At 42.1% G+C, this 14,905-nt stretch overlaps 1 protein-coding gene across 4 annotated transcripts in view; it reads left to right on the forward strand.

The window, feature by feature from the left end:
- Window positions 1–14,062, forward strand: part of LOC100707970 (retinoic acid receptor gamma-A) — a 48,560-nt gene extending 34,498 nt beyond the window's left edge. For all 4 annotated transcript variants that reach the window (XM_019358952.2, XM_025907344.1, XM_013269201.3 and 1 more), the window contains 7 exons: window positions 8,561–8,709; window positions 9,983–10,124; window positions 10,226–10,389; window positions 10,540–10,716; window positions 10,895–11,099; window positions 11,289–11,447; window positions 11,609–14,062. In XM_019358952.2, coding sequence (XP_019214497.1) covers window positions 8,561–8,709; window positions 9,983–10,124; window positions 10,226–10,389; window positions 10,540–10,716; window positions 10,895–11,099; window positions 11,289–11,447; window positions 11,609–11,928 — 1,316 coding nt within the window. In that variant the 3' untranslated portion in view covers window positions 11,929–14,062. The remainder of the gene's footprint in view (window positions 1–8,560; window positions 8,710–9,982; window positions 10,125–10,225; window positions 10,390–10,539; window positions 10,717–10,894; window positions 11,100–11,288; window positions 11,448–11,608) is intronic.
- Window positions 14,063–14,905: the final 843 nt, after the last annotated feature.

Below are 14,905 nucleotides of genomic sequence, written 5' to 3' on the forward strand. Positions count from 1 at the left end.
TTCAGTATATGTGTGTATATGTATATCCGCTCGAAGAAAACGGATTCTTTTAATTGTGCAGTTTAAAAATAACCTGACTACATCAGCTACATGTGTTGTGTTTATATATAGCTGATTATTATCTAATATTTGTCAGTTCTTACTTTAAGTCAGGGGTGTCAAACATATGGCCCAGGGGCCACAATCAGTCCGGGAAAACTCTAATCCTGGCTGGACATCTTTCAAAAATATGAAGGAGGGTATAAATTTAGGGACTTTAAACTTTATTTTAAATTGTAGGGTTTTTTTTAGTATTTAGTTTTACAGCTAAAGCTACAGCTAAAGAGCCATTTATGTTGCACCAAAGTAGTCAAATTAGAATATAAAGAGTTTAATGACAGAAAAGTTCCTGATTTCTGTTTACTATAAAAATTTCAGTTACTTCTTGTTTGATAAATATGTGACAGTCTGGGCAGTCTTTTCTGTCATTTTACACATTTGTTAAATTGCAGAAAAAAACCTGAGATGTGCAGTTGAAATTGCACTGCGTTCTCTTGTTTTAAAAGACATTTTAAGATACAATTTCAGATATTAAATATTTGGTTTAATGACAGAAAGTGTTACTCGTCCGGCCCACTTAAGATCAAAGTGGGCTTGTATGTGGCCCCATGATGTAAAATGAGTTTGACATTCCTGCTTTAGGCGATATTATTGTGTTTCAGATTTTTTTTTATGACCACACATTTTTTGTGTAGAATGGAGTGGCTACTAGTGGGTTAGGTTCAGATTACTTTCCCAGCTAGTAAAACAATATGCCAACTTTCCTTCTTTTTAACAGAGTTGCCTCTCCCATCGCTTTCTCTGGTGAAATAAAATCAGTGTATCCTGACAGATTATTTAATTGCTTTGACTCATGTAAGTGCCCTAATAAGATTATAGCTCCAGTCTGATTATTTAGAGTAATTAGGCAACAGTTTGCATGCAAATCTAGTGTAATTCCTTTTGATTTTGAAACCTCCAGACGTGGCAAATGTTAGGTGTGATTCATGTGGGGAAGGCTTATTATTTTTGCCGTAGTTTAATGAAAGCTACAGGGAGAGCTTGAATCCAGTTCTTCTGATTAGTGATTGTTCCAGCTCGAGACCAACTTCTTGTGAGGTCCAGCGGAGTCATGCTCAAACTTGTCTCCAGTCGTGGCGTTCCAGCTTTCACCCCATTATCTCCGTGCCTAAATGATTCAGAATTATTAATGTCCTACAGTATTTCATTTCATTTACATTCTTTTACATTATTTACATTCACGCTACCAAGTGCAAATCACTTGTTTTACTGGTGGGTGTAACATTCAGAAGTAAGTCAGGTTGAACGGTATCACCGCATCATTAGGTCTTTGTATAGCAGCATAACGTTTTCTGGACATTAAAACTTAGCAAATCAGATTAAGATAAGACTCAGATCTTATATTTTTAATGCAAGAATACAAAATCTTACCACATTGCCATAGGGTCATGCAGTTTTAACTGCAACACATGCATGTGTGTGTGCGTGCTGAGATTAGCAAAAGAGAATGTGTTGGAGAAACTGTGCTGGTCCCAGTTTTGCATTTAAGGTGCCCAAATGTGGCGACTATGGAGTGAGATCCAAAAGCAGGGGAGGGGGGGAAATATAAAGCTTGGTTTATTGGGTGTTATTTAAAAAAAAAAAAAAAAAAAAAAGGAAGAAAGGGACAGAAGGGACAAACTTGAATTTAACAACCTCCCCCGTAAATGCACCCTCCCCGCACACACACACTCACACGCTGTGGCGACAAAGACAAACTCCTTGACCGTGAACACAACAACAACAAATGATTACAAGACTGCTGTTTTCCAGGTTTTGTTCTGAAACCTTCCCTTGCGTTATTACTTTGTCGGCGTGAAGTGTGAGAAGTGCAGATTATCTTCTTTCGGGGCCATGTTTGTACTGAGGCTCTGGCACGCTTTACAACAGTGCAAGGGTTCGCGAGGATGGAGGGTTTGGTTTCTGTTTTTGTAAGCGAGTTTGTGCAAATGTGTGTGTGTGTGTGCCTTTGTGCACTGTTGCCTCTGTGTTTGCTTGTGTGCCTCCTTTTTAGTGTTTGGTGCAGTTTTTATGGAGCCATCTCCTGGACAGTAGCCTGGTTTTCACAGCCCTTCCTTTAAAAAGGCACTGCCAGTGACAGGAAGGACTCCTCCTCCTGCCAGGGCAGGAAGGCAGGAGAGGACACAGGGGGGAAGAGGGTTATTAGTGAGGGCCTCGGGAAGAGGAGGAGGGGGGCAATGGTATTGAACTTAGAACAGCTGATGAAAGGGATTGTCACTGAGATCTCCCCCGTCTCCTCCCTGCTGTCGTGGTAATTACTTGCTCAGCATATTTGCGGTTGAACCCCCCTCCCCCAAATCTCCCCACCACCACCTCTGTTGCTGCTCTTAATACAGTTTAGCATGAAATACAGATAAAAAAAATAGTCATCAGTTTTGTGAGTTTTTTATGGACTGCGTTGCAACTATTTGATAATGAAGGACATTTATCGCAGGGTTTCCTCCCTCGCTCCCTCCTCTCGCCATGTTTGCGAGTGTTGTTGCACTCCAAGTCGCACGGAAAACCATCGCTCACTGTCCAACTGACCCCTGGACTTGTGCAGCAGCCCACACACACACATTCGCGTGTACATGCACATTCCACAGCACGCTGCTGAACATTTTGTTTGGCGAGAAGTTATGTAAAAGCTACATTTGTTATCGAAATTAAAAATTTCAACGGCTGGAGGAGAAAAAAAATTGTTTTGGTTAGGTTACGGATTTGAATGTCCTGTAAACTGAGTCACTGTTTCCTAGAATTTTTACTTATTTTTACCGATATGGCTCACAAAGAACAGTATAGGCATTATTAAAGTTTTACACATGCTTTGCTTTGCCTCCCGTTTCAAGAAAGGTGCGAGGCTCGCACGAGCCCTCAGGACAAAGTCGGGTTCAATGAGATGTGTGATGGAGGCCGGCTGAGCCAGGCTGCAGGTCCTACAGGGCATGTACCACACAGAAGGAACGGCTGCAGTGTCACTTTACTCTTTATGTGCGATTATTTTTATTTAAGCTGCTTCAGCATGTGGTTACTTTGTTTTCATTTACATGTAGCTGTTAATACAGAATAGTTAGGGCAGAAATAAAATAAATACATATATAGATACTTTATTGACTCCACGAAGGAAATTAATGTGTTACAGTGGGATAAAGAATAAAAATAGAACAGTTTACAATAACCTATCACTAGAAAATTGATTCCCTTAAAATTCAGCCAGTTTGCACATTTGGAAAAGCAGGAAAACCACACACACACACACAAATAAGCAAAAAGCTAATTATGAGTGGTGAAAAAAAAAAATCCACAAACAAAGCAGTTACTATTGTTGCAGTTTGACTCACATCTGAAAGATTTTATCACTTCCTGCTGTAAAACCTGTTCACTTAAACAGCTAAAACCCACGATTAGAAAAGCTTTTCTTTTCTTTTTCCCTCCGTGTTTTTAAAGCCATGCTGGTCAGAAGATAGTTTGACAGTGTAGCTCTAGTAAACTTCTCAGGAGTGATATGTTGATTCCTGAGCTCTGACTCTCAGGCATCAGAGCTGATAAAGAAGAGCGGCCGCTGTTGTCTAAACAGAGATGTGCTGATCTGACAACAAACACTGAGGAAACAGGAAAGGAGGAAGATGGAAAAGACATGTGAAGGAGGAATATTGTAGTGTGACACAGTCTGCAGAAGACAGGAGTTGAATTGTGTTGTAGCCTGACTGTGAGTAGATGAAGTTGAGTTTAATGGCTTTCCGGTTCACAACGATAAGCTACAGTGTGAAATATGTCGTATGACAGGTTATAGTTATCGTTTTTGTTGAATGTGAATCTCTGTGTAGTAGTTGCGTTACAGCAGCTGATTAAGCGGATTCACACGAGGCGTGTCGTGCCTTTTGAGTCCAGCAGAGGAGCAGAGTGCTGATTGATGTTGTGACATACTCGGGGGTGAGTTGCAGGTTAAGAAGAGAGAGGGATTTTTTTTTTTCTTTTTCCCAAGCCGAAGCTCTGAGGCTGAGCTCAGTTCAGGGTGATGACAGCTGCCGACAGTTTTTGGCTCCTCTCCCTCTTTCTCCACGCCAGGTAAAACCCCCACCCCTCCTCCCTCTCTCGCCGCCTTCAGCCGAGCGTCTCTCGCCCTGTCTCCCTCCGTCATGTGTCTCTGAGTCACGTCCCTCCTCACCTGCTCTCACCACCTTCAGACACTGTCAGTCACTACCTCTCTCCTGGCGCCAGATGCAGCTTCTCCGTTTCAATGGGAGCTGTTTTTCCACTGGTTCTCTCAGGGCCACTTTTGCATTGACAGTGTTACTATATAAACAGAAAACAGCGATCGGGTTGCAGCACCACTCATCCAGCGCCGACTCCTTCACTTCCACCTCTCACACCTTTGCTCTAATAAACCAAAATTGAACGCACACTATTACAAAAAACACCCAGAAACTCAAAGTCTGAATGATTTTCTTGAATCTGTTGCTTTAGAAGTAATTATCTGCAGCCTTTTCTTTTGAGAGGAAAGCAAATAGAAAGAGACTATTGTCTCTAGTCTGGTTTTCTGACCTGCATGAATACATATGAAATCATTTTTTACAAATACAATAGCTGCTATTGTGTGTCTGTCACAATAACCCCGAATCCCAAGTTGCTCTTTTTCTAGATTTTCCATTTAGTTTTGCATCGGAAGAAGAGAAGCAGCAAATCCATGCAGATGAAAAAGCTGGAACTTTGATGCGTTCTTAAAGTCACACAGAAGACAATGCAAAATGAATTCTCATGTTTATTCATTGTTACTGTATGCAGTAGTGCAAAGCACCCGTCTTTTTTTTAATCTCAAAGTCCTTGTGTCTCCGTATACATTCATATTTGATGTATTTATGCTTTATTTATCTGCCCATAAAAAGCAGGAACTAGGAACTTATCATTCATCACATATCAGAATCCAACCATTAACAATTTCTAACTGGTAACAACTATTGGCTGCTAATTTAAACATCGTTTTTAAAAAGCTTGTTTAGTAAGTAAGACATACAAACAGTCAGTAATTTATGAGAAACGTCCTGTTTTATTTCTGACTTGCTGTTTTGCAGTGTAAACATAATACAATGTTACATTCATTTTAGTTAATTTATGTATTACAGAACAAAGAAGTCAACAGCACGAAAAATCCCGCTTGTAAGCGTTCAAGTTTTTGGTACCTACCCCATTGTTTGTGGGTCTGCTGAACCCACAACATCACTGGGTTTTAAAGACAATACAACCATAATAGTTTCTTTAAAAAACACTTGCAGACTTTAGTAAGCCTATAATTTGTTTTATTTTTTTGCTTTTTGTCTCTGCTGGTTTATGTTTTGTCGTTATTTATCATTGAATGGAAAGATTTAGAAAGAAGGAAAATGGTAGTTGAGTCTACTTGGGCACTCAGACAACAGGAGAGCAGAAAGGAAGTGGAAAAAGAACAAACTGCAAGTGTTTTATGAAATTTTAAGACATTTTCCAAACAAATATCAGGAGACTGCCGAGGCCTCAAGACCTGATTTCTACTCGTGCCAGTAGAATAATCTTCAGTTCAATTCAGTTTTATTAATATAGCATCAAATCACAACAAGAGTTCTTCCGGACAACTGATTCTTAACCCCATTACCTCTGTTTTTCCAAGTATCTCTCCTGCACTGTGACAGCTTTCTAAATATTCCTCTTGATAAGATCTCACTTCTCAGAACTAATGCTACAATGAACAATAATGAGTCACCCACTCTTACCTTAACGGCTGTTTTTCATAACTGTGAGCCCGTTTCACTTACCGCCCCAACAACATGTTATTATCCCCCCTCGTCTGTAAATGGTCCATTCATTTTAACGACTCTAATTACTTATTTAGTCTCGGAGAGGGTGCCAGCCTACTTTAAACATGCAATTGTATGTCTTCTCATTAAGAAAACAAATCTTGACCTTCGTTATTCGTCAAGCGTTATTCGTCAAGCTGATCAGTCTCTGCCTATACCTCTCTGTATGTTTTGGAGAAAGTGGTTTTCCACAATATTGGTGAGGTTTTTCCTTTCTGGCTTTAAACTCCGTCACAGCAGAGAATCTGCTCTTGTAAGAGTTCGATAACTACTTGTGTATTTTTGATGGTTCTGGTAATACTGCTGCGCTCACCAGTACATCCAATACATTCGATCTCATTTCTTGAGCAATGCAAAAAAACCTGACGTGATTCACTTCCCTCTTTAACATCGAGCTGATATTATATCCCAAAGAAAGTTTTTTTCAATCATGACTTCTAACTAAAGTTAAACGATTTCTTTCAATCAACACCTGAGAGAAACTCATTCATGCTGTTATTGCATCTATTGCATTTTATACCGTGTTTTCCTCTCGTTGGGTCCAAAATCTATGTGTAGTTTCACACACTAAGAGTTTAAAGCAGGTTGGAAACACACACAGAAAGTACACAGCAAACCTTTTCTTTCATTCTTTCATTTACAATTCCCACAAGTCTATCAGCCGTGAGTGTAGTGAATACAAATGTGCAGGGAGGTGTGCAGAGTGTGCTCAAAGAAAATATGTTTTCACAATTTCTTCACATAAAAGAAGTCAAGATCACTGAGTACAAAGCTGGAAAAAAAAAAAGTCATTGAATCTTTTTTCTTTTAGTAAACAATAAAAAATCCGACACATCAAAGCAACACAGAGAGGTGGAAAAAATACAGAAATGAATACTGCCTGCATCATTTGTGATTTTTTTTTTTAAGAAAAGAGACTAATGAGTCACAGCAGTGTGTGAAGATACAGGGTGTTAAAGAGACCTGCAAACCTGTATTTACTACAAACAAGTTAACAGTAATAACAGTAATAATGTTGAACGATGAGATGCTGGTAGTGTGCAGTGATTCTGGTTGGTGTGCTTTGTATTTTCACATCAGATTCATTGTGTTACTGAAAGAGACTCTTACACAGTCGTCTACTGACTGATGACACACTTCCATATAACTGTGGCAAAACCAATGCAGAACATCACACCACTGCTCCAAATTCACCAAAGTGATTAACGGGCTGAGTGGTCACTTTTTTAATAACACAGTGTCGAACACGAACACATTCGTGAGCTCCTCTAGTTAGCAATACTTTCTTCAGTCAAGGTCAAAGTTAAATAGTCAGGATTTCATTTAACCACTCGGCCACTGGGAAGTTTCTGTCCTGAAGCTCACCTCCTTTCCCCCTCCTTTTTCTTTCTCTTTTCATTTTTTCCTCTACTTTTATTAGATTATTCCTTTGTGCCTTTGCCCCTCTGTTTTTTGAAACCTTACCACTCTTGTTAATGACAGAGCGAGGGTTCAGGTTGGGGTTGCAGTGTTTGGGGTTGGGGCAAGACATTTGGTTCAGTCCTGTGCTACCCATTGAAGGTGACAGGAGGGGCTGTGACTTTGGGTTTTTGACCCCAGATTCTTTATTTTTACTAGGAAGGGATCCAAGGATGGAGCTGTTGATGTGAATAGCTGCCCAAGGTGACTGGATCCCAATAAAGAGGCCGTCACCCTGGCTGGGGGCCTCCTTCCCATCCGAGACACAACGTTTATAGGCCTGCTTATGAGCCTGGGCTACTATTAAACCCTGTCCGGCCTGCACTGAGGAATTTAGGGCCAGGAAACAAGAGAGTGGGGGTGGGAATGGGCAGAGAGAGGTGAAGTTGGGGTGAGTGAAGGTGAAAGTTGAAAGGCACGTTCGAAAGGAATCTCCCTGTTTCGTAGTCGTCGCCTTTAAATGTGTACCAGGCGTGTTGCGGTTTTTGCTCTCTGACTGCAGCGCGAGGAGGCGCGGCTGATTAAACGCGTCATTGTATCCATTTCGTATCATTTGTTTTGAGCGTTTTCACATGCGGCAGAGGAATGGCATTGCCTGTGGTCAGCATATGGTGTTATACAGTGTGCAGTTTTCTTTAGCGCGACAGTGAGAAGGAACAGAAGGAGACAGCAGAGTCTCATAAACATCTCATCTCTGTTTGTTCACATGGGGCTAGGGGTATTGCGGGCTTTTTGGACGACCTTTCAAATAAAAATGGGAGCTTGCACACATTCGTACACACACACAAACACACAAAAAATTCAGATGCCAGTCAAAAATTCAACAGCGGTATCTCACCTCCCCCCACACTCACCGGTAAATGGAAAAGCCAATCAAATCTCAGCTGCCAATCAGATTTTTATCAGCAGGGCCATCTGGCCATCAGCTAATTGTGTCTCTTTTAAGTCCCTGTCAATCAGCAGTGCCACCCCTCCTCCCTTTTCTCTTAAAAATGTCTGCCTTTGAGCTTGCCTTCTGGCTCCGAGGGGTGGCCTGCATGGGGTTGGGGGGCAGTTGTTTGCTGACCACTCTCTCTGTTAATCACTTTGTATTAGCTTTCATCAACCTTTCAAAGACTTTAAGAATAAATATAAACAAGATGCTCTGAATTCATAAGAGTACTCAACTGTTTCTCCATTCTGTGCTCTTTCCGCAGCCGTGGAGACCCAGAGCACCAGTTCTGAGGAGATGGTGCCGAGCTCTCCTTCGCCTCCTCCTCCTCCTCGGGTTTATAAGCCGTGCTTTGTGTGCCAGGACAAGTCATCTGGTTATCACTATGGAGTGAGCTCCTGTGAGGGCTGCAAGGTAAATGAAGTTGGAGGTACACGAGGAGTTTACAGGACATGTGTAATGTGAACAGCTGAGGTCCCCTGAAAAGAAAGGCAGACAGATGTGCACAGAGATGTGCTTGCTGTCGCTGAGCTGCCCTCTAGTGTATCCATACTTAACTGCACATGATTAAAGCTACAAATGAACAGTGTGCTGCTGTTTGTGACGGGCAAATGGCTTCTTTTGGCTATAAGTAAGTGTAACCTAAACATTTCTTCAGCACTTGTTTGTTTCAAGTGAAACAAGATATCTGCTCCAGTGGTCTGATAACAATTGCTGCTGCACAGTGCTGTGCTGTTTGAGCCATTACCCTTGTGGTAGCTGTGGCTCAGGAGGTAGAGCAAGTCATCCCCTAATTGGACGGTTGGTGGTTTGATCCCTGGCTGCTTCAGACTGCATGCCTAAGTATCCTTGGACAAGATACTGAATCCCAAGTTGTTCCCGATGTGTCAACCGGAGCGTGAAAGAACTTAGAGTCAGAACAAAAAAGTGCTTGTGTGAATGAAACATGTTGTATAAAGAGCTTTGAGCGCTCAAATAGGGTAGAAAACCAGTCCAGGTCCCATAGCACTATGACACATACAACTACATTCGGACAATTTATTTCTTTTACCCTTGGCTACCCTCTCACGGTTCCACACCCTGTAATCACTGCTTATTTTTTAACCAGCTAATGCAGGTTAAACACTTACCGTCACACTAACACATCCAGAATCACCTCAACTCAGTTCACCGACCTAGAGCCTTGTTGATGTGAGATGACTGATGCGGCGCTCCACTGCCCACCTCCCCCGTTGTATCAGCTAACTCATGTAGCCACCTACAGTATGAAGTTGGCTGGTTAATGCTTTAGGCTCGCCTGCTTTTTAATCCAAAGTACTTTTAACACTGCTGGCTGCTGTGACACGGTGGTCATTTGAAAAGTGTAGTTCAACTGAAAAGCCAGATTTTCTTGCCTGTGTCGATGTCGTGGGATTTTCAAAAGTCTGATGGGCTTTATCAAAAAAGTAATCATGAAAAATACATGTGGCAGTTTTTCTTCTTCCAGTGTCTACTTTGGATCGATATCTGCTGCACTAAGAAAGAAACATCATAGTTCTGTTACATCAGAAGATTAAATTATTTAGACAGTCTTTACACTGATCTACTAAATAGTACCAAATCCTGACTAACAATAGTAGCTTTTTAAAGTTTTTTATGTATTTATCATGTGGTTTCCATGTCCAAGACATTTTCCTGTCTGTTTTAGGGTTTTTTCAGGCGCAGCATCCAAAAGAACATGGTGTATACGTGCCACAGAGACAAGAACTGTCAGATCAACAAAGTGACCCGCAACCGCTGCCAATACTGTCGGCTGCAGAAGTGCTTTGAGGTCGGCATGTCCAAAGAAGGTAAGCGTCTCAGATATTACGGGCTGTCGGTGTGTCGCTATCGAGGAAAAAGCAAAAGGAGTTGTGTCTTTTCCTCATCTCGTGCACGTGTTTCCCGGTAGCGGTGCGTAACGACAGGAACAAAAAGAAGAAGGACGTGAAGGAGGAAGTGGTGCTGCCCGAGAACTACGAACTAAGTGGAGAACTGGAGGAGCTGGTCAACAAAGTCAGCAAAGCTCACCAAGAGACCTTCCCGTCTCTGTGCCAACTAGGAAAATACACCACAGTGAGTCTTTTTTTAGCACATAATTGCATCCACTTCTCGACACTCGCGCTCCACTTAAGCTCACCGCTTTGCAGGAAGGACAAACACTATGTGGAGTTTGCACAGTCACACAGAAAGAAAAAAAAAAGTGTCCCTCTTTCTCTCTCCCAGAATTCAAGTGCTGACCACAGAGTGCAGCTGGACTTGGGCCTATGGGATAAGTTCAGTGAGCTCTCCACAAAGTGCATTATAAAGATTGTGGAGTTTGCCAAGCGGCTACCAGGCTTCACTACGCTCACCATCGCTGACCAGATCACCCTCCTCAAATCTGCATGTCTGGACATCCTGGTACTAGCGCCACGCTCCTATTACTCCTCCCCTTTAATCGACTACACCTCCACATCCCTAAGCTATTCATTTGTCACGCTGCTTTGTGATTCTGAACAGCTGCCGTGCAAACATTTCAACGTGAACTTCTTTCTGGAAATTTCTTGTTTATGCCTCATCATATTCTTCCCCTGCTTAGATGCTGAGGATTTGCACTCGCTACACACCAGAGCAGGACACGATGACCTTTTCAGATGGCCTGACTCTAAACAGGACCCAGATGCATAACGCCGGCTTTGGCCCGCTTACAGACCTGGTGTTTGCCTTCGCCGGTCAGCTGCTGCCTTTGGAGATGGACGACACGGAGACGGGGCTGCTCAGCGCCATCTGTCTCATCTGCGGAGGTAAACTTGGGTCACTGTTCGGCGTCTGTTTGCATCGTGTTCACTTGCAGTCATGGAATTATTGATGGAAACGAAGAGCCATCAGTGTACGGTCACAGTTTAGCAGTCAGTCGGTAGTATGAAGGCTGTAACAGTGTCTCACTTCTTGTCATTGTTTTGCTGTGTCCTCTCTCTTCACTTCACTCCTAGACCGTATGGACTTGGAAGAGCCGGAGAAGGTGGACAAGCTGCAGGAACCGCTGCTAGAGGCCCTGAAGATCTACACCCGACGCAGACGCCCGAACAAGCCTCACATGTTTCCCCGAATGCTGATGAAAGTCACAGACCTCAGGGGAATCAGCACCAAGGGTTAGCTTGTTTTTTTCATAGCGCAACCACAGTTTGGAGTAGATCTCAGTGTCAAAGCTCAACACGCATAAGTACTGAAATTAGATGACTCCTGTCTGTTAGCATGTGACGTTCTTTGTTTCTTTATACCTACGAGTAAATAAATGTCCATGTGTGTGCAGGTGCAGAAAGAGCCATCACACTAAAGACAGAGATCCCCGGCCCCATGCCTCCCCTGATCAGGGAGATGCTGGAGAACCCGGACTCCTTCGAGGACAGCAGCGACTCTGGCGACAGCGGCGCAGCTGCTCCCCCTGCCATTCAAGCCATCAAGCAAGAGGACAAGGCCACGTACGAGTCAGCCTTCGAGGAAGAAGAGGAGGAGGAAGAGGACGACTATTGGGACGAGGAGAAAGAGCGAGGGGCAGACAGCGACGGAGAGGCGTGGGGGGAGGCGGCAGCGGGCGCGCAAAAGAAAGGCGTGACAGGGAAGACGCAGTGAGAGAGGGAAGGAGAGACACAAGACGACACCGCTGCCTCGCACGGATTGGCCGAGCGCCGCCGCCGAGCAACGTCAGCTCGCGGAAACCTCACAGATTAAAGCTCTTAAAACGGCGTTTCGCACAGCACATATCCGCGTATACTGTACATACTGACTGAAAGGAAAATGTGTTCAATTCAGTGTAGAAAGTGAGGAATTTGGAGACGCAAAAGCACTACATTTCAGTGGATTGATGAGGGCACAGTTAAAAAAGAAAATCACAGTGCCAGAATGTTTAAAAGATATATATATGTTAAAAAAAAAAAGCGTTTTGTCCGCACAAAGACAGGAAAAACAGTTGTTGAGAGACAAAAAATGCACTCCTCCGCTATCTATTAAGGGCTATGCTTTGTATAAAATTGATGGTAAGAGTACATTGCAGCGACAGAACTCTTATGTGGCGTCCAGATGCCACAGATGTCTTCTCAGAATTACTTTTATTACTATTCAGAGATATGCTACTTATTTTTTCATTGTATGGTTTTTATAAGCATGTACACATTACTGTTTTGTCTTTTGCTTGTTTGTGGGACCTCGTGTTGCTTTTTTTGTGTATATTTTCACACTCAGTGCTCGCATCTGACTGGACAATTTGTGCTTTTTATCGTATGCGTTAGTTTTATCGGACACAGTGAAGCAATAGCAGAAGAAAAGAGGAAAACAAAAAGGAAAAAGAGCAATAGCTAAAGAGTCATGGGAGTCATGAGCAGGACTCAAACTCACAGTGTGATCATTCAGGATTAGTGATTGGCTAATCTGAAAGAAATGCAAGAGGACTTCAGCTTTAATTCAAACCCTGGTGCTTGTGGGCCAAATAATAAAAATGTCAGAGAAATGCGGGAAAACATATCTCCAGTTGATCAGGGCCACGCTTCACCTGTTTTTACAGTATTTCTTTCCCATCAGACGTTCTTTCACACAGGTTAGGAATCATTAACACTTACAGTGCATGCACTCGTTCAAACAGCCAGGTACAGTTAAGCCATAAGATTTTCTTCTTGTTTTTTTAAGGCGAGCAAAGACTCATCCAAGCAAACACAACCATTAAAAGCCGTTTACATCACAGAAACCTCAGATGTGTGTGTGTGTGTGTGAGTGTGTGAGTGTGTCCCAGTAAACAGGGTGGTGTCATAGACATGTTACATCACTGCCATCATCCACATGAGTGAGTGTGCAATTATCAGCATCTGTAAATGTGTATAAAATGGATTTTGCAACTAAAAATTAAAAAAAATGTACAAATATTAGATTTTTTTTCTTTAGGCTGGAGAAATCCTTCGCACATACACTTGTTTTGGGACTTAGCTCGAGTTCTGGCCAACAACCGTCCAACACAAACAGGCACTGAGTGACTGAGTGGGGTTCTCGTGTGCTGCGTTCAATGAGTCATGAAAGATGAAACTGACAAAGACCGCTGCGGTGAAGCAGTATAATGATATTTACAAGTTAAAGCTGTATCGAGCGCTATGTTGATAAAGACAGAAGGCGTGTTAAATAAAAGAGGCCCACCGAGTTTGCTCCTAAATTTGGTAATTTTGCTGTTTTATTGTGAAAATCTTACCGTGGGAAAGGACAAAACACACCTTGGACACAATCAGCCCGACTCAAACTGTTCAGTATTTAAAAGTACTTCTGTTTCGTATAACCATGATAGTTTGGAATAGGTTTTTCCTTCTTTTATTTGTTTTAAAACCTTTCAGTTTTCTGGATTTGAGCTGGTGCAGTTTAAAAAGAGCTCTACGCACGAGTACGGCATTTAAAAAAGATCAAATATGGATTTTACGTTACATTTGGATGAAAACAAAACATTTGCAATGCCTATCGCTTTTATTAAGGTCGTTGTCTCTATCGTGTTCAGGGATTCAGGTTCCTCATGAGTTTTAATTCAACTTGACTTGTACCAAAATAGCTTTGATGGCTCTGACATCCATGCACTCACACACACACACACGGAAATCCAAAAACTGGGTTGATATGTTCTTGTTTTTACATTTTTATGAGAAGTCAATACTATATTTTGCTGTTTGGGGGCTCGTGATTTGTTATTTGTTGTTTCTTGTATTTTGATAAATGCTCTTTTTGTTCTCAGACCTTACAGTGTCTCCACTTGTCATCTTCTTTGAAATCCCTTTACACATCTTTGAACCAAGCAGCCACTCATCTTTTAACACTTACATACTTCAGTTTGACCCAGGCCAAGAATTCCCTGATAATAAGTGTCTGACATTAATAAATGGACAATTAGTCCTGTATTAATTAGAGAGCAGGGATGGTGTATTTTTAGCTTTTCCAACAGCATCTTCTATTTTTCCGCATGCTATCGCACAATATCATGTCCTGTTTCACTTGAGACATGAAAACATAACAGCCACGATGATTTAAGTATGTTCTAATCTGTTATTGTCAAGATTAATGCAACATTTAAAAAAATGCTTGTCATAAACTAGTCTGTGCATTGAAAGCAGCCGTAGGAAACGTTGCATCTGCAGTACTAGTATATGTGTTTCCTGCACACACTGAGGTGGCAGTTCACGCGCTTTGATGACCTGACGACTTCCCACAGCTCCTCTTTTAACCTCAGTTGGCTTTAACTTTAATCTCAGCTCAGAATAAACTGAATCTGATTTTTGCAGATTTTGAGTCTGCGTCAAGTCACCCACTGACCTCTGTTCCTTATGCATGCCATAGATGATCACTCCTATGTTGTCTTTCTGCTTCACTGTTTCAACAGCCAGCAGGTGCTTGTCAGGGTCCCGCTTGAGCTCTGTAACCCCTGTCATGCACGGCTTCATAGTTTTAAGGTTCCCTAAACCATCATTCTCATTGATATTAGCCACAGCGGTGGATCTGAAATCGGTAGCAATTTACAATAATGTCAAACTATTAAGTTTTATTAAGGTATTAGGAAGTGCTTAAGTCATAATTTACATGGCATTAT

The sequence above is a fragment of the Oreochromis niloticus genome, linkage group LG5 (assembly GCF_001858045.2).
Source record: "Oreochromis niloticus isolate F11D_XX linkage group LG5, O_niloticus_UMD_NMBU, whole genome shotgun sequence".
Lineage (NCBI taxonomy): Eukaryota > Metazoa > Chordata > Actinopteri > Cichliformes > Cichlidae > Oreochromis > Oreochromis niloticus.